The following is a 19,335-nucleotide window of genomic DNA, read 5'->3' on the forward strand; positions in this document are numbered from 1 at the left end:
TCGTTCTTGTTTTTAAGGCATTGTCCAATGCAGCAAATATACGTAATTGTATGAAATTGTTTTCTGCTATAATATGAATTTAGCCGCTTGGTTGGTTGGTCGGTTGGTCAATCTAAATGTTCCTCTGTCACTACTGGGGCTCTTTCAGTGTTGTGTTATTGTGATTATTTTTCTTTTTTCTCCGTTATCCAGATAACTCATCTTTTGCATTCATGGCATTGTGTCAGCCTTGTCTTACATTTTTTTTAGAATTATTACTTGTTTTTTTTTTTTGTTATAATATTCTTTTTTTTTTTTAATATTTCTTTCTCTATTAATACCAAATCCACTTGTGTAAGCTGCTTTTGCTTATGGGTTATATTTTTCATTTTTTTTATGCTTTTTGTCTTCATTCTGCTGCGGCTGATGTTACTCTTGCTGCTACTGATGTTCTGTGATTGTTGGAAATGTTGAAATTTTTGATAGACAATGTCATTTTTTATTCCTTTCTACGGTTGGAATCATCTTTCTTCCTTTTCCGTTTCTTTTTTCTCCTTCTTCTTCTTTTTCTTTATTTTTCATTGTAAATTGCAAAGACTTTGTGTGTCTGACTTAAAGTGCCATTTTATGTTCATGTTTAGCTTAGAGGCTCATGCATTCGTTCATTTGTAAAAAAACTCGAAGGAAAACTTCTTTTATTCAGAAACATCAGAAAATGCTAGGTTAACTATTTTGGTCGGTCTGCACTATGTCTATACTTTTTAAATCAAGTGCTGAGTATTGTAATTGAAAGGTTCACCTTATTCTACCTTTGGGGTACCTTGATTCTTTTTTTAATTGAATTCGTATATGTCATACTTTATATCATTTTTAAATAAGCTTTAATAAGTTTTAAATAAGTTACGATAAGTTGAGTCTATAACGTCTAATGAGAAATAAAAAAAGTCATTTCGTTTTATTTCCAATTTTTTCTCTTTTGTCTAAAAGGAGCATCGTTCTTAATGAGAAGGAATTTTCTTTTTTTTGATAGATGATTCAAAGACTAAAATTTTACTGTTTCGATAGCTTAAAGAGTTTTGCTTTCAGGAAAAATCAAGGACGGAAGGATTTTCTGAATTGTAAAGTAAATGAAGCAATAGTTCGTTTAACTATTTGTTGAAATATAAAATTTTTTCCTTTAAATGTAAACGATACAGCTTTTGTTCAAACCCAATGTGCGCGTACATACATTATTGTATGTTAGGTATTTAACCAGCCACGTCAGGAATTTTTATATGATGACAGTTTTTCGTAGGCTGTAAATCTTCTGATTATTGGTGCTTTCGTACGTTGTCTTGTTCAACAACAATTATGATTTGTGCTCGAGTTTTGGACATTTCTGACTTTGGTATTGTTTTACCGAAAATTATAAAATTTCCAAAATGTGTTCATAACAATAACGAATTGTTAACCTTTCCCTCAGCATTATCGGTGATTTTAGTTTGCTACCTTAATCCTCAGTAAAATATATAAAATTTAATGCGTATATCTCTTTTAATGTCTTATCTTTTTTTTTAGCCTTATGCAATTCTCGGTTTGGTTTTCTGCTGCAATCTACAGGTATGTGGTAAATGTATTTTACAACTTTTTTTACAGTCCACCTCGATTTTTTGCCCTCATTAGTGTTAGCGCAGAAAAGGGTTGATCGTCGCTATTGTATACGTTACCGCTATGTGGTGATGATAAAATTATGAAAAATTGCTTTTGGAATTTGTAAGTAAATGTTTACGCACATTTAAAGTGTATCAGTAACATGCACTATGTCAAGCAGTCAGGTGGAGAAGGTTCATTATTTATGTTGTGATATGCCTTTGTGATATCTTTTTTTACTCGTGCTCTGTCCAACGAAATGTCTTTGTTTAAGACATTTAGTCATCATTGCTGCCAATCATCAAGCAGCTTAAAAAAATGGTATAAAAAATCATTAACACATTGTTACACTTCCACAAAAGATTTTCTTAGAAATTATAAACAGCAGTATAAACTGTATTGAGAGTTTTGGTCAAATGAACCGAACATGTTCCTTTATCGTTATCGTGGACACAAAAATCGAGTCGAGAAACTTAAGTGGTCCTTTCCATTCATTTCTTAGTTGGTTTTTTCAAAAAATTATAAAATATCTTCCTTACCACAACAATGAAAGTCTTTGCCTATCAAAACTCCAAATGAGAGAAGAGTGCGGCCAAGTCACTGATAAGATAGGATTTAATGGTTAATGTTGTCTTGCAAATTTCTTCTTTTTACTGTTTTTCCCTTCTTATTAAGTGATTTCTTACACATTCAAAAATGATATTTGAAAGGTTTTATGGAGGCGAACATCTTCATATGGTCGTAAGAGTCGGTGTTTTGAGTGAACCTATAACAAGGGTACGGCGCCAGCTCAAGTTCACTTTTTGAACGTTACCGGCTTATTCGGATTTATAACTTTGAAGTGTAACTAGGGCACAGAGACAAATTTGTATGAATACTGTCCACCATCGTCGCGTTCTTCGATTTAGGTCTTTAGCGGCAGTTGTCTATTTGGAAATTTCAAAAGTACATTACCTGCTAAGTGTCTTGCGTTCCATGAAGATGTTATATGGAAAACCTATAGCTTAATCTTATTTGAAAGACATGAAAAATCTTGCTTATTTATCGTATTAGTATATATATTCATGATCTTCTTATTCTGCTTCTACGTTGTACTTCTGTCCCATGATAGCAATAATTGGCTTATAAATATGAAAATTAATATGGCCGTGCCGAAGTAAAGTCTGATTCGTTGATATATTTTTCAAGGTGCCTACACTAGTAGCATAAAAAAAAAAATTAAATTAAAAGCAAGCAAGCACATTCTAGTTGGACATGGGCGAACATTAAATACCCTACACCACCTTGTTTAATACGGTTATTCATATAATGGACTTTCAACATAACAGGGCATTATATGGGAAGTGGCTGGAAAAGAGTTCCGATCCGAATCAAATTTCATCAAAATATCTCAAAAAATTGCGGCTTGTAGGTTGAAGAAGAAAATGCAAAACGAACGCACAAACAGGTTTAGAAAAACTTTCGGAAATTTGGGTCTATCTGAAGTACTTCTGCCGAAACTTAATGTATGTTTGTCCAACACGTGGTGTAGGGTATTATAATAATAATAATAATAAAAAAGGCATCTAAAGTTGCTTACAGAATATAGCAGCTACCGACTTAATATTTGATAAAAGTATATAAAAAACGGGACGGAGGTCTGCATTGTCTAAATAGTAAATCCACAACGCAAAAAGACGTACGATTATTTATTTGTTCTTATAGCCCCGCGTCGCTAATGTGATCGTCCTTCTTTTTCGCTTTACTCTTACCCTCAACTCAATCTATCGCGTAAACCTTAAGCATTATTTGGAATTTATCAGCTTTATTGGCAATGATCAAAAAATTATATACATTGTGTGCAACAAAACAATGGTCCGACTAAAATTTTTATATTGAATAGCTTAAAGAATTTAAATGGCATCCATACTAAGGGGTCACAGATGAAAAGCTTTACGTTAGAAAAAAAGGGAAAGACTCTCATAAATTCCTTAAGGGAAAGTAATTGTGAAAAAGTAGGTAGCCTTTAACAACCCATTTAAATTTGAGTTTGTTTTCACTCACTTTTCAAGGAGACTACTGCACTTGAGATGCTTTTCCTTCTTTTTATTCTCCTTTTTTTATGCTTTCTCTTTTATTTTTTCTCCTTAAATACGTGTTAAGAAATTTCTGGTCGACTTTACGGAACTTAGCTCATCAGTGCATTTATTTGCGTTTGTGCCCCTACATACAGTAGGTTAATGAATAAAAAAAAAATAAATAAATAAAAAACAAACCAGTATATATGCAAATTTTATATGCAACCTAGTCGCCCAATAGAGCCATGCTCTAGCCCAAGGCAAAAACAAGTGTATGTTGCACTCACTTTTCTTTTTGCAATTTTCTTCTACTACTTCTTTTATTTAAATTTCAAGTGTACCTCCACGTACGTATATACACATATATGCATCTATGCGAGAAATGCATTTTACATGCAGCCTGTAAGAAGAGTGCATGCATGCATATACTTTTTAATCATATGCAGTCTCGTAAAGCACTCTTTGTTGACATCTCGTGTGCTCGCCTAACTTTTATTTAATTCCTTTTCTGCTTCTCGTTCAATTTCTTTCACTTGCGTTTTTTTTTTTTTTCCTAAATGGAACAATAAGCACAAAACTGCATCACGTTGTATCTAGAAAATACAAACTATTTCTTGCATGGAAATTGCATTTACATACTGCTGTTGTTGTTGGTTTAGATTATAATGATGTTGATAATGATGAAAATGATGATTGTGTTGAAGTTGATGTTGACGATGATATTGATGTTAATTGTGTTGATGGTGATGATGTTGTTGATGTTGTTGTTGTTGAAAGTCGTTATTGTTGGATGCTGCTGTTGTTGATGTGTTGTTGTTTGCTTTGTTGTTGTTGTTAATATAATAATGACGGCACAATGATGATGATGATAATGACGTTGACAATGACACCGTTAGATTTTAAAGGTTATTTAAGAAAATATACATATACACGTATATATATACATATATATATTTTTTTTTCAACAGAATCATCAGGTGTATTTCAAATGTCTGCGGAGGAAAAAAATATATTACAAGGTGAACAGTGTGGCAACACAACACAACACAAGCATACACATACACACACACACAAACTCTGTACATAATTTATCAATGTATATGAATACATGTGGAATGCATTTCACGTAAATACCTTAACGGTTGCATTTGTTAACTAACACAACTAAGTGGTAGTCGGTAGTAAATTCGCATATGAACGGATAGATATAAATCTACGTGAACTTCTACATGAAGTTGCTGTTCGCTCTCTTCTTACTTTTGCGTGTCATATTAGATACTTATTTTATCTTGCGTGTGTGGTTACTTTTTCTTTCTTGTTCTTTCAACAGTCGTTTATTTTTCAATTTTAATTAAAATAAAAATTTGCATAAATTATCTGAACAACGCAAAACTAGGCTAGAGAGCAAATGTATGTCAATAGGTGAGGAATTTTTCCATTCTGTCAACATCTTCTACTTCAAATAAAAACTTGATCAACCATTTTTTTATTTTCTTTTAAAAACCCAACTTATTAAAACAAATATGCGTCATTTTGATCGATAGACTTTTTGACATTCTTTTTCGCAAAACCATGAAACTATCATTGTAGACCTAGAGGCGCTTATAGACAAAATATTAATCAAATGATTTGCACAAAGCTCTTGTTAAGTCAGTTTTACAGCAATCAGTGAAGCATTAAAGATATGTATTGGCAATTTGGACAGCACATACATTCGAAGTGTTGCAGGAGGTTTCTAAAACGATGTAAAAATATATCCATGCAGCTGATATTCTCACCCCTCACATCGCCACACTCACCTGGTCTTGATTAAAATATAATTCGTTTGTGGAAAAATGTGAAATGTTGTCTGGTGTTGTTGGAATAGAAAACGGCTCCATCCTTATGGAGCAATCCTAAGCGCTTTAGTTCAAATGAGGGCCGCAATTGCATTCATTCTCCACAGGAGAGATTAAAATCGATTGTCTAACCAAGTTAAAGCATTTTTTAATGCAAGATTAATTTCCCATCCCACCGAAAAACACCCCCTTAACTTATGCGGCGTCAATTTTGGCTTTACCACCTGTTGGGCATCTTCATTGGTTTTGGGCCACGATGTATTTGCATACTGTTGTCTTATGGAATCACGTTTCATCGCTTGTCGCCGGTCCTTAAAACTTTTTACTGTCAATCATTGTGGTACCCAAATGTTGAACGACCGTTTTTGTATCTAAATTTATGCAAATGGCCCAGAACTGTTCCCTACCAATATCGTAAATGAAATGTGCAATAAGGTGTTGAAGAATTTCTTCGATTTTATCCTAGGATGCTTGATCAAAACGCGTTAAACTTCTTTCACTCTCAGTAGTTGAATTAAGTTTTTGGCACCTTCTTTAAAGGAAAGAGTATGAAATTTATTTAGGAAAAGGAAAATCGATATAATGTTTACAAGCGTTAAGCGATATATATATATATATATATCTACATATGCGCATATAGAAATTTACCATTGCAATCAGAACAGCCAAAAGGCTAAGAATATGGCTGACGCCTATTTGCATTTCAATAGATTGCAATTGTAATATATGCGTGGGTGAATGGCGTGGGGGATTGCAAAAACTGTTTACATATATATGTATATGGCATTTTGGCATTTTATTACCGCACTCACAGTGAATATAGTTATATTGTAGTGCGAAGGTCATTATACATATATATATATATATATATTTGTATTAGACGATACGAGGCTTTTTAAAAACTTGCGTAGGGATTGCCAATCTATTAAGCACTCATTTCACTGCTCTGTGAATGGATAAGTAACATGAGTATGGGCAACAGAAAGTGGGAGAGCACAGTTTCGCACCGTAGGTAAATTATAGATAATTACATTACTAAAGAAAAAAGCGTTGCCGGATTAAGTTAACAGTCATGAAAAAAATTTCAAAATATTGCTCCATGATGGAGTGATTTGTGAAATGGTTGCCACGCATTGAATACGTATAGCAGATCCCTTAAAGTAAGTAAGAGTATATATACACATATACTTTTGATGAATATGAATAATGGACTAAGCTGAGTTATGTCTGCTTTCTTACCTAGAAGGTAATTTAAGTTCGCGAATCATCAAAGTTGGTCCATTAACCTGTCTCATATAATAAATAATACCTCTTAATAATAAAACACTTATCCTTTTTGATCCCTGAAAATTGCAAAACTTTTAACTTATTGTGTTAAATCTAATCTTAAATATGTCCTTAATAAAATCATGTATGAACTGGGCGAAGTATGAGAATTTTGATTTTAGTTTACGTCAAATGTAATGGAAAATTATGCAAGAATACATACATACACTTTACGAAGTACTACTATATTAGATGATTGCTTGTATTTTAATTATTTTTTTATTTAAAAATGCTCTTATGGAGAAAAATTGGTGCAATCTATATTAATCGAAACCCAACCTTTTCTCCATCTACTTGGCAACATGACGATGCCGTGTGGAAAAGACGATATTGAATTGGCAGCGATCCAATCACCAACCCAGTTTGGCATTTCTTCAGCGCTTCGAAATTGCGTGCCAACCAAACCATGCTACATCGGTCTGAACAAGTGGTAATTAGAAGGCGCTATATTCGTTGAATACGCCGGGTGCGGCAGTATTTTATAATATTAAATAAATATTTCTGTGGCCGAGCGTTGCCATGCAAAAGGACGGCTTCGCTACTGCTGGCAACAATACAACGTACAATTTATTCAGCTGACGTAGATATGCATCTGCAGTAACAGTCTCACTCTATTTTAGCAGATTGTAGTACGCTACAACTGGGTAATTTCACTACGTGCATACCAAAACTTTATGACTGTAAATATATCCGCTCGGCGTCAATGTGGATGATCCTCTTGGACCCATGACTTTTTGCGCCTAGAATTATCGTAGTGAAAACACATTTTACCGGCAGTCCCTTTACGCCACAGAAAACTTTTCTATTTTTGCATGCCAAGCAATGAAACCGCGGTGTTGAAACGGCTCGCAGTTTCATTTTCAGTCAATTCATATGAAACAGTTGATTCATCAACTGCTAAATAGTCAGAAACTTCTTTGAGAGGTTGATCTCGCGTTTCGTGTAATAAGTGTTGCTATTCATTGTTTTCGAACTTTCCTGATCCTTCAGGCCGTTTCTTATTATTGACATCAAAATCACCAACTAGTGAAGCCAAAGCCGACAATCGGGATATGATGGAATAGCAGGATCATAATCTTCTAAAAAAAGGGGTTTCAGTAGTAAATTTTTTCAAATCAAACAACAAAAGTAATGAATGTTGAAAATGCAATTTTGGGTCTGTATACACTGGATAAGTCATTAATACTAAAAGGGAAACTGTTATTTTATATAGAGAAAGGTCCAAATCATCGAATTTGACGGTTGTTTACTTTGATACTTCGCATTATTTTATCATTCTATCATTTTCACCAATTGCTGATCAAAATACATGTTAGCACCTATTACTATACGTTACGTTATTTATTAACGGGCCAATTGATCTTCCTCCGTGTCTTTCAATTATATATCAGTTGAATGTAAATATTCTCTATTTCTAAATTCAGATTAGCTTAAAAAATGTTTTGTTTCTTTCCAAAAATCATACAAACTTGAATTAAAAATTTTGCTATTGACAGTAATCGGAGCAAAATCAAGTGTAAAAGTTTTTAATGCTTAGATTTTAAGTTCAAATCTATGAGCACTCGTGTAACGATAAATGACTTTTAACAACGCTGACTAGTAGATATATGGTAGATATATAATTTTTGGAAACCGCTTGTTACTCATTTTGTTACAATTACGGTAAACGTAAACGATAAATGACAAATGTGCCACTATCCAAGCCACCGTTGATTTAGTAAACTAACAGCCCGTTGATATGACTGAACTCGACCCTCCAGCCAGTCAAAGCGATCCGGCAACTCAATGTTTCTACTAGCTATAAACGTGTTTATAGTTGTGGTATTGTTTATAAAGGTTAAAGCAAAGAAAAATAAAAAAAAGTAAATAATAATAACAAAAGACGTATTAAAGAAGACAAGCTATATACAAAAAGAAAAAAAATGTTGAAACAAAGAGGAACTTATATACAATTATACTCGAAAACAAACAAAAACATGCGAAGTGTTTTCCGTCAAAGCCTTTAACAAAAACCAAAAAAAAAGAAAAAAAAAAAAAATAGAAAAACCATCAACTTCAATTTGAACGTATATATGAACGCTAACTTTGAAGGAGCTGCATTCAAGGGATATTGCAACGTTTTGCTTGATTTGATTTTATTGGTTCGGTTTTTGGAATTCTGTTGCTTCACTTTACTTATTTTGTCAACAACGTTGTGCTTTATATTGCTGACAATGACAACATTTTGAAGCGAATATTGTTTGTTCGGCAGCATATATACTTATGCTTATATATACCCACGCAGCGTTGAAAAAAAAAGCGCAAACATTTTTATATGTGTTCGTTTACAAAAATGTTTTTGCGTTCTTCTTTTTTCAGCATTTTTTACTAGCAATCCAATGGCTTTAATCCTAGGGTAGGTATGCGTAAATTATTTCCACAAAGTTGCATTTTCTTATTTGGTTTTTCAGCAGAAATAGGACAAAAAAAGGCAAAGCATACTTTTATTGCATTCTCACTTTGAATTTAATTCAATTATTTTTTCATTTTTTTTTTGGTTTTTTTGTATTTTATCTTTTTAAAACGAAGAGTAAGGTAGAGGTAAACTGTATTTATAATGTTATTTTGTTTGTAACACCTAACACGAAGGTCACAGTAGCGACATATATGAAAGCGCTTTAATTTTGTTTTCTTAAAAGCGTTGATCACGGTCCGAAGGTGGCGTAGGAATTATCAAATCATTAATTTTGATAAATAATTTCAATAACTTAGCATCTTAAGATCAAGAACTCGCCTATATTCATAAAGCCTGTATGAAAATTTGTAGTGGGTATAGTTCTAAAAGGTCCACTGATATATCTTACAATACAAATGTCATTTGTATTATGCTTTTAAAAAAATTCTTATCGTGTTCAATCCTTTTGCTTTATTGCTATTACGGCACATTCCTAGTGTCAGAGATGTTAATCTGACAGTGCCTGCATATTAAATGAGTAAACTTTGCATCTGAAAATTCTTAAATATGCATGGAATATAATAAAACGAAACCGCTGAATTAATCTGACACACATGTTTTCTTGCACTCGGTACATCGCCGATGATCAAAAGTATTTCTCTTTTGTTTGTTTCGCGAATAATAATAAAATGCTGAAAACGAGTGGAGACTATTGCGTGTGAGTAAAGAAAAATGTTTTATATAGTTTAAGAAATAATTCAGAGTGGTGGGTATCAAAGATCCGATCTCAAGCCGTTATAGTACACTCCACCTTTCTTCTTTTTCGGTTTTTGCATGCCGACAATAACTTACCCGTAAACATGCTGAATTTTGCTGACACAACGCATCTCTTGTTGTAAACTGTAAAGAAATATTAAAATTTTCGTATTAAATTTCATTATAAAATGATGAACTTGCGATATCGATCTTTGTTCTTAACAGGATAATTTTTTCTTTTTCTAGCATTTCTAAGGCGTGCATTCAAGACTGCTTACAGTAGTACTGAAGATTCTTTAAAATAAAACACTTTTTTAAGAAATATATCTACGAAAATCAGATCTTCACAAGTCTAGAGGTGCACCTGGTACCATTGAGGAGATTATCCTTGTCGTTTCGTATATCAAACAAATTAAATATAAAAATTAATAAGAAAATTATATACGGTCGGGACCGATTCTTCTATACTCATCACTGTTATCCTAAAAAAACCGAGAAAAACGAAAAGAACTACATTTTCACACTCTATCATATTGGCTGAGGTTGGCTGACTTTTTCGATTTTCTCTTTTATGTCTTACAATGCTTCTGCTAAACAGATATTACACAGATGGACAGGCAGACATACGTAAATCGAATAAGAATTTGCTGCTGGTGAATGTAAACACTTTGTGGGATCTTTGAAGCTTCCTCCTGGACATCGTAAACGTTTTGATAAAATGAACATACTCCTCATCCTTGGGTGAAGTGTGTCAACATGTAGCGTAACGCTGAGGATCATCAAAAGAAAACAACGCTTGCTCATAGGGAATAAAATAAGAAGATATTTATGAAGGCTTAAACTACTTCTCCAGCCATTATTAAAAAATTGAACATGTATATAATAATAGATTTAAACGATATAAGGAAATAATTTAACGAATGTAATAAAAATCAATAACGCAATGATTATTATTTCTTTTTTCCTCCAAAATAAAAAAATTGATTAGCTCAAATTAAATTAATTCACCCGATGATGATTGTAGAATGCGGTTTCACAAATTGGAAAAACAAAAGTTCTTATCCGCCTTGTGATGTTTTGATCTTTCAAATTGCTATTGAGCGTAGTTTGTGAGTTAAACTATTAATATTTAACTTTCCCCTCAGATTTCTTTTAAGTTTAACGTATTTTACACGACACTATTTCGATAGATAAAACTCGTATCACATTGTTATTCTATTTCTCTTTATTAATCATCTTCCTTATTCACATTCATTTATAAATTGGATAAATTCTCTCAAATTAATTTTTATATCATTACTTTTTCACAATTGAAACTTGCGTCTTTTGCTCAAATACTTTGTCCAAATTTTATAAAAGTTTCAAAAGGTCTTCGGAGAATAATACGAAGTGTGTCCGAAAAAAAAGTTGACTTTTTACTCTTCTTGAAAAGTATTCTCCCTTACATATGACACGCTTGTGTCGGCCTTTTTACCGATGCTCGAAGCGCTTCTCTCTTTTCAGTCTTTTCAATTTTAGGAATAGCAAAAAGTCGCGAGGGATCAACTCCGGTGCATACGGTGGTTGAAACATGATAGCGATATTGATTTTAGCCAAGAATTACGAATGAACAGTGACGTGTGAGCTGGAGGATTATTGCGTTGCAATATCCACAATTGGTTGTTCCACAATTCCGAGCGTCTTTTTCCGGTCGCCATTCCTTATTGACTGTACGACATTCTGACAAAAAATAGTGAGCAATACTTTCAAGGTTGAAAGAACTTGACATGCCTTTCTCGGTCTTGACCGTTTTTGGGGTGATTGGGCTTTGGTTTCGATGTCATAAGCATATATCCATGTTTCATCATTAGTTATGGTTCTTTTGAGCAAATCTAGATCGTCGGCATCAAAATATTTCATTTTCTGGTATCTCTAAAAGCCAAGACTGAATTTTAGGCATTAATTCTTGTTTCTATTTCGTACCAGTATCTATAAATGTTTTTTTTTTTGCATTTCATTTTTGAAATTTCAGAACAACTAACAGCCAAAACGTGCTAGATGAGGCTAATATGACGAATATTTAAGGACCGTTCTATTCAAATAAAATTTTCGAATATAGGGTTTGCTGGATAATTTTCTTGTAAAAATTCGATCTTAACGAGTGTCTTAATCGCAAAATTCCAGCGTAGACCAAGAACCCTTACGTACAGCTCTTTGGTTACAGAACTCTCCAATTTGTGGTAGTCGCAGTAAGCACGATCACAGTATTTACATTTATTCTAGGAAGCAGCAATTATAATTTTTTTCAATATAATTTTCGTACGCTTAACATCTGGCGGTAGCTAAATAGCTAGGTTCTGCAAAGTTCGTAGCAGAGCAAGTCTCATGAATAGCCATACAGATACCATATTGCCCGGTAGCCGAATAGATTAGACCCACGATTACCATGTTAGGTTCTAATTTTAACGCAGTTTTACCGCACTTGGTCGCAGTTATGGCGATCTTTTCTTTGTCCACTTCTTTCTAACCATCACCGTTCGACACTTATACTAGGGGACATCTCCTGAGTGTTTGTTCACATTAACAAAAAAAAAAAAAAAAAACAAAAAAAAGGATCTATTAGACGCACCATCAAATCCTTCCTCCTCCTCCTTTTTTACTCAACAGGCAATACCAGGCAGGAGCATCGACTGTGTTAGAATATTTCTGAAGCGAACTGATAACATGTACACTGATAATTCGCTGTATTCTTGCTTATTCATCACGCGGTCGGTGAACGATTTCAATAAATTTAAGATTCAATGAATTTAGTGATCATCCTTGTTTCGGTCGCGTGGCAGTTTCTTCACTACCTCCTTTAAAATAATGATATCATTACATATGTAAATACAGTATACCCATGTGGGGCTTTGGTCGGGTGTTGTTTCCATTCGGTTATTACTTACCTTTGAATTTTTTCAAACCGTTCAACGTTCATTCGGAAGTTTTTTGCTACGAAAGTGAAAGTAATGTTAATACTGCCGCTCTATGAAGTATTTGGCTAGTTCAATTTTCTCAAGTAAAAGTTTTGCGAACATAGCCGCGGGATAAAGAAATGGTCATACAGATAGAAAAAGTTATTCATTTTAGTATGGCGATTGAAAATCGAAGCGTTTTCGCCCGCGCTCGCTAAAATGCAGTTATGAGGTATTACTATTGATATACAAACCTGTAGATTGAGGAGACTTTAATAATGAGTTTTTAAAGTATAAGAAATCAAGTAGAAATTTCATATATTAAATATTTATGCGATTTGGTAGTATGGACGTGTGCAGTATAAACGAAATAAAATCTCTCTTTGTTCTTTATTGGCCATGATGTTCTCTACACATCACTTTAATACCACTTGTCATTGACGTGCACTGAAAGCAGTTATTAAGATTTCAAATGCGCTAAAGCGCAGGGTTGATTTAATTTGATTATGTTTAATGCATTGTTTCATATTGAATACTACTGTTACTACTGCTGCTCCTATTACTACTACTATTACTATTACTACTACTACTACTACTATTAATACTACTGCCACCACTGTTTTCCCATTACGAAGAACAGTCAGTGTATTAAGTAAAGATTTTGTACACGATAGCTGTGATTACATTGAAACAGTAGGTTTTTATGCACATGTAAAAGATATCATGCCATATAGATTGACAGTTATGTTCGTAAGAATAATATTGAAAGCACAATAACAATAATATTGTAATAAATAACAAACGTAGGAAAAAAAGGCAATATAATCACTTCCTTACGTATCCATACAAACAGGAATCCCTGTAGGCAATGAACCATATTGGAGGGGGTCAATTACTCTGGCTTTCAGCAGTTTAACATAAGAACAAGAAAGTTGAGACATGAACATAAAAAACAATCAACAAAATAAGTACACGGCGAACTGACGAGCAAACAAACAACAGCAATAATAAGAGCAGCATGAAAAAAAGCAAAGATTACATATTAATTTTTTGCTTCGTTTTTTGCCTTTGTAGCTAAGAACCACAGTAGTACGGTACATTTTGGGAGCAGGACTTATTCAGAGCAATGACAATCAGAGAAAGAATGATTGCATAAAAAGAGACGGATAGAAGATATAGATGGAAAATGGAGAACTATATTCGAAACTTTTGTTCCCACTATAGGTATGTATACGAATATGTATATATGTGTTGTTATCAATTATTATAATTTGACTACCATTAGCATAGTTAGCATTTGTTTTTTTCATATTTATTTATATATTTTTATTAACGTTAGTGTTCCCAATTAGTTAGCAACGTATGGATCAATATTTTCAAAGTTGCAAATTTAACTTATTAAATAGACTCAATCCTTGTTACAATCATCAAGGGGCTAGCTCAAATCAAGAAGAATATCTTGTCGATCAAAACTTATTTACGGTTAAATTATTTACCTTACGAACAGCATTAGCTATTCCTTGCAAGTTATACCTCAATGATTATCGAAAACGTTAAGTGACTGTTTTGCAATTTCTTAACTATATTACCAGTGAGTTGGCATGTTTTTTGTATGAATTATTTCGCAACTATCCCAAAATAGGCGGATCAAAATTGCAAGAGTGCGTAATGGAAAAGTTTCATTATTGGTGCGCCTGAAGGCCTTTGTATCGGTTATCTAAAATAAATATGTATATGTATAACTAATTAAATTTTCCTAATAGGTTATTATTAAGTGCTTATAAAAGATGCCTTAAATCAAATCGTTTGACTCGACATTTGTTTGAGAAAGGCTCTTAGCTCTGCTAAGTAGGTTTATACGTGGACACATAGCGTACGAATTAACAAAATTAGTATACCTCTACTTTCATATGCGGGATATAAAAGCGTACATATCTACATAATACATGCAGGCTCAGTATTGATGAAAAACGATCAATTGTGGTTGATTGTCCTGCTGTTGTGGTTGTTTCTTTTTACATTCGTACGGTTATAGCGTGATTGGATTTTTTTTTTACTAATACTTTTTCTCTGTCGCTGAACTTGAGTTAAAGTTTTATAGTGTACAACAAGTTCACAATCGAATATAGAATGGAATTAATGGATAAAGAAAGAGACAAACATTTCAATAGTTACATGTTTATGTATACGATGTATACGATGAATTAAATTTACTTTTCAATAAACTCAAAAATCAATTACGGCTAACAACAATTCAAAACAAGCGACTTCATCAATAACACCACAGACATACGAATATGCCTGCTTATTTATATATAAATATATTTTTGTTGCAATCTTCCTTTTTGTCGAAAAAAACGAATATAATATCCAGTGTAAATTTTCAAAATTCTAACGATTCTCATGAATTTGTTAAGCCCTAATATTTCTTACTACACTATGTACTGTTTGCTGACATACGAGAAATTTTGCATTCTGCCTCTGTTACTGCGGCTGCTATCGCCTGACAATGGCCACAATTTATACGCATTTCAAAAACAAGGACCTGTTCATCGTAAATCAATCAATCTTGCAATTAAGAGAGTTCTTCTGACACTTTTAGTGTCCAATTTGAATAGTTTTTTTTTTGTTGTTTGCTTTTTTTTGTTTGGTTTTTGTTTTTTATTTTTGTTTTTTACATGAAGAAAACAATGGCTTAACGTAAAAACGATATGCAAAAGACTCAAACAATATTTAGGATGCCAACGACCATGAAATATTCACTTAAAAGTTTAATATAAGGAATACGTAAACGCAGAGATAAAACGACTTAAACCACAACAACGGCAACAAAAATAATATGCTTTGGAGACAGAAATATCTACAATCAGCATTTTTTGGCGTACATTTTGCTCAAAAAAAGAGAAATTCAAAAAAATAAAAAAAAAAATACTGAAAAAATATACCAAATAGAGAAAATTTAAATTTTTTACTTTTGTTTTTTTTTTGTTTTTATCAGTTTATTTAAGAGAAATTCAGATTTTTTTTATAACGACTTTCACATTAGAGCGTGAAAGACGGGGAGTAAGCCCTACTGATTTAGTGTACAATTAATATTCAGTGCTTTGTATCCCAAATGCCGTTGTTTTAATCTACCTAAAGTTATTGTAAGGCGAGGTCGACTATTAAATATGGTACGGCACTACGCCTAGTAGCATTCTTCATTTATTTTTTGAAATTTTGAACATATCAAATATTTTTGCTTGTTTCACGTCAACTTTTATACCGGATCGGGCCCATAAAACAGACTCAGTTGGTCGTAATTTACTATCGTTAATTTATATATCAAAAAGTTAGACCTTTTCGCTGTATAAACGCTTATATAACGTTTTATAGGTGATATGGGATGGAGTTCAACAAATTTCTCTGTGGCCAATTTAAAAAAATGCATTTGTTTTCGTGCGGGTGGTAGTCAAAATTGATCCTATACAATCTAGTTCATCCTGGTCAAATTTATCCTTAGGACCAATCACCACAAACAACGAAATTTCGTTAAAATATCGCTAAAATTCTAATCATTTTTGAAAAAAAAAGGGGATATCAAAATGTTCAGATACGAATATTTAATAGCGCCCAGCTTAGCTTTCAAAATTTTAGCTCAGTTTAGATACACATGCAACATAAAATATGAATCAAAATTCAATGGAGATTCATAAGATATTAACAAAAACGGTTAACCAAAACAATTAATATCTTTTTACCGCTTCGCATTGCAACTATGAATATATAAAATAATTACAAAGACTGTAGTCCTTGTCTCAAGTATTACAACTGTCTTTAGACGATTTAAAATATTTTCCAGACTATAAATGATCTTTGCGCCCCCAAGATCGATATAACGAAAGCGTAGCATTAAGATTGCACAGTTGCAGTTGGTATTATTATATATGATAGCCAGACGGTGGTCAAACAGCAAGCGGTAGCCAAGGAGTTATTACAATAAAAACTATACACAATGCTGCAAATACAAGCACATCGTCCTTGCCTTCACATAGTGGATAGGTTCGTTATAAAAGAATATGAATCGAAAATGAAGATCGACAACAAGCATAAATGACCCTTTTTTTATCAACAGTTCATTGAATATAAAAACAGAGTAATAAAACATGAAAATCGAAATTTAATCTTCGAAAACATAAACATAACGAATTCGATTAATCTGTAAATTGAAAAATATGATGCAAAAAATCTATTTCATAGGGAAAAAATTTATATGTATTTCCCAGAAATGAAACAAAAAAAAAAATGACGGAAAAATGATTATAGAGAGGACTTAACCTCTTAATTTACATAAGACTTATTACTATTATTGACTGTTTCAATGCTTCAGGCTTTCTGTTTTTATCTATTTGTGTGATGCCTACTTCCATCGCAAACAATTAGATTCTGTTTCGATAGTCAGTCTCTGGGTTACTGTTAATTTTAGTTTGAAATAAAATTGAGCATTAGCGATTGTGATTTGTTTTTGTTTATACCTTTGTGTACCTCTTCATCATCTTCATTTGTTAATCAATAGGTATGGGGGAGTTTGTTCAATATTCAAATCAATTTGTTAAAAATAGTAGCCTACTTTGCTATCCTTCACATAACCCACAACATCGTATATGCAAATACAAATAAGTTCGCCTGTAACCAAGATTTGTCTTTTTGAGACAATTCTTTTTCTTTTGAAAGTTTTCGTTGCCCGTATTAAACGAGAGCATTTTGATGATGATTAAACATTTATATAAATATAGTATATGAGTGTGAATAGGAATATTAGTATGTACATGAATACGAAAATGTGAATATGAACGCGATACATCGTATTCATATTCATGAATATGATTGCTTATTTCATTGCGAATATGAATATGATTATGAATATGAATATGATTATGTACTTGAATATGAATATGAGCATGTATGTGAATACGAAACTACGAATGTGAATGTGAAAGTGAATATATAAATATGAATACGATTGTAAATATCAATATGAATATGAGTACGAATATGAAAGTGATTATGAATATGATTATAAGAGTATGAATGTGAATATAAACCTGAGCATGAGTATGAATATGGTTATGAATATTTATTTATATTGAAACAAATATGAATATAAATGTTGTTATATAGATATATATTTATATCCAGATGAAAAGCTCTTGTCTGCTTCAATTGCAGTTAAGTATGAGAAATGTGATTCGTCTTTTCAATTAAGATTTTTTAAAAGGAGTTTTAAGGTGAAACTTATTTCGTATTTGCAAATAATTTTTAATTAAAATTTCTATGCTACAAGCAATTAGTATAATTTCTCCCTCGGCTTTTTCCTGCAACACATCCTAGAAAATTGGTTAGTTTTGCTGCACAGTTTTGGGTAATGACGGAATGCTTACGATTGGACATGATGACTTTACAAAGCTCAAATTGATAAATAAATAAAAGAAGTATAAGATTTTTAACAATTTTATCGGAAGCAACAACTTTATAAACATACGTTTCTGACCAAGAGCCTGTAATAATGTATAAAACATTCAACAAATTTCAGGCACTGAATGTATTTGTTAGTGGTTACACGTTGCTTGCCATGCAGCTCTGGCATGGACGGAAAGATGCATGAACGGATGGATGGCTGGTTGGACATATGGTTGCTTGGTTGCTAGTTGGTTTATCGTTGGTGTTTAAAAGGCAGCAGCAAACGCGGCAAGTAATCGTTATCATCGCAACCATTTCAACATTTTCTCTTCGTTTTATTTTTTTTCATTTCATGCGATTTGATTTAGAAGCCGGTCCTATAGAAGGCGATGTTAAAGAAAACAAAGTAGCAAACGCTAAAGCGTGGCCATTCTCCTACAAGCAAAAGCATGGTAATGCCATAGCGAACAATCAACCATGCAACCAAGGAAGCAACCAAACCGTTGCCGCCAACCAACCGACAAGCTAAACAACCTGACATTGCATACATAAGACATTTTTAAAATTGTTAAATCACTCAATGTCTTTGGTTTGAAAGGAAATGTAAATAATTTTTGAAATGACGTTCAAGTGTACTGCATTGCCAGTCCTAACTCCTTCGTTCCTCCGTCTTACAGACTATAATCATAACAACTGCGCTTCCATATTCTTGAGTATTTTCCAGTAATTCCTTTACAAAACAAATTGTTTGTTGTATAAAATACAATAAAAATGCAGCATACAATACGTAGTTATTACATAGTTATTGAAAATTGCCATTCGTTTCTGCATTATGTTCTGTTGCATTGTTTTGTGTAGGTTGTACTACAGTAATTGAACTGTTGTTATTTGCTGTTCTCTGTGCACATATAAACATATGCATACATACTTATTTCGTTTCTTTC

General features: G+C 32.7%; 1 protein-coding gene and 1 long non-coding RNA gene across 2 annotated transcripts in view; both read right to left on the minus strand.

The window, feature by feature from the left end:
- Positions 1–19,335, minus strand: part of LOC119637723 — a 99,741-nt gene that overhangs the window by 58,997 nt on the left and 21,409 nt on the right. Inside the window, exon 2 of the mRNA XM_038033938.1 lies at positions 10,116–10,163. Coding sequence (XP_037889866.1) covers positions 10,116–10,163 — 48 coding nt within the window. The remainder of the gene's footprint in view (positions 1–10,115; positions 10,164–19,335) is intronic.
- LOC119637724 lies at positions 1,019–4,313 on the minus strand. Its single transcript, XR_005247327.1, has 2 exons — positions 1,752–4,313; positions 1,019–1,687 (listed from the first exon to the last, which is right to left on the minus strand). It is a non-coding gene; the product is annotated as an uncharacterized LOC119637724 (long non-coding RNA).

This window comes from Glossina fuscipes, unplaced genomic scaffold, assembly GCF_014805625.2.
Source record: "Glossina fuscipes isolate IAEA_lab_2018 unplaced genomic scaffold, Yale_Gfus_2 60, whole genome shotgun sequence".
NCBI classification, from domain to species: Eukaryota; Metazoa; Arthropoda; class Insecta; order Diptera; family Glossinidae; genus Glossina; species Glossina fuscipes.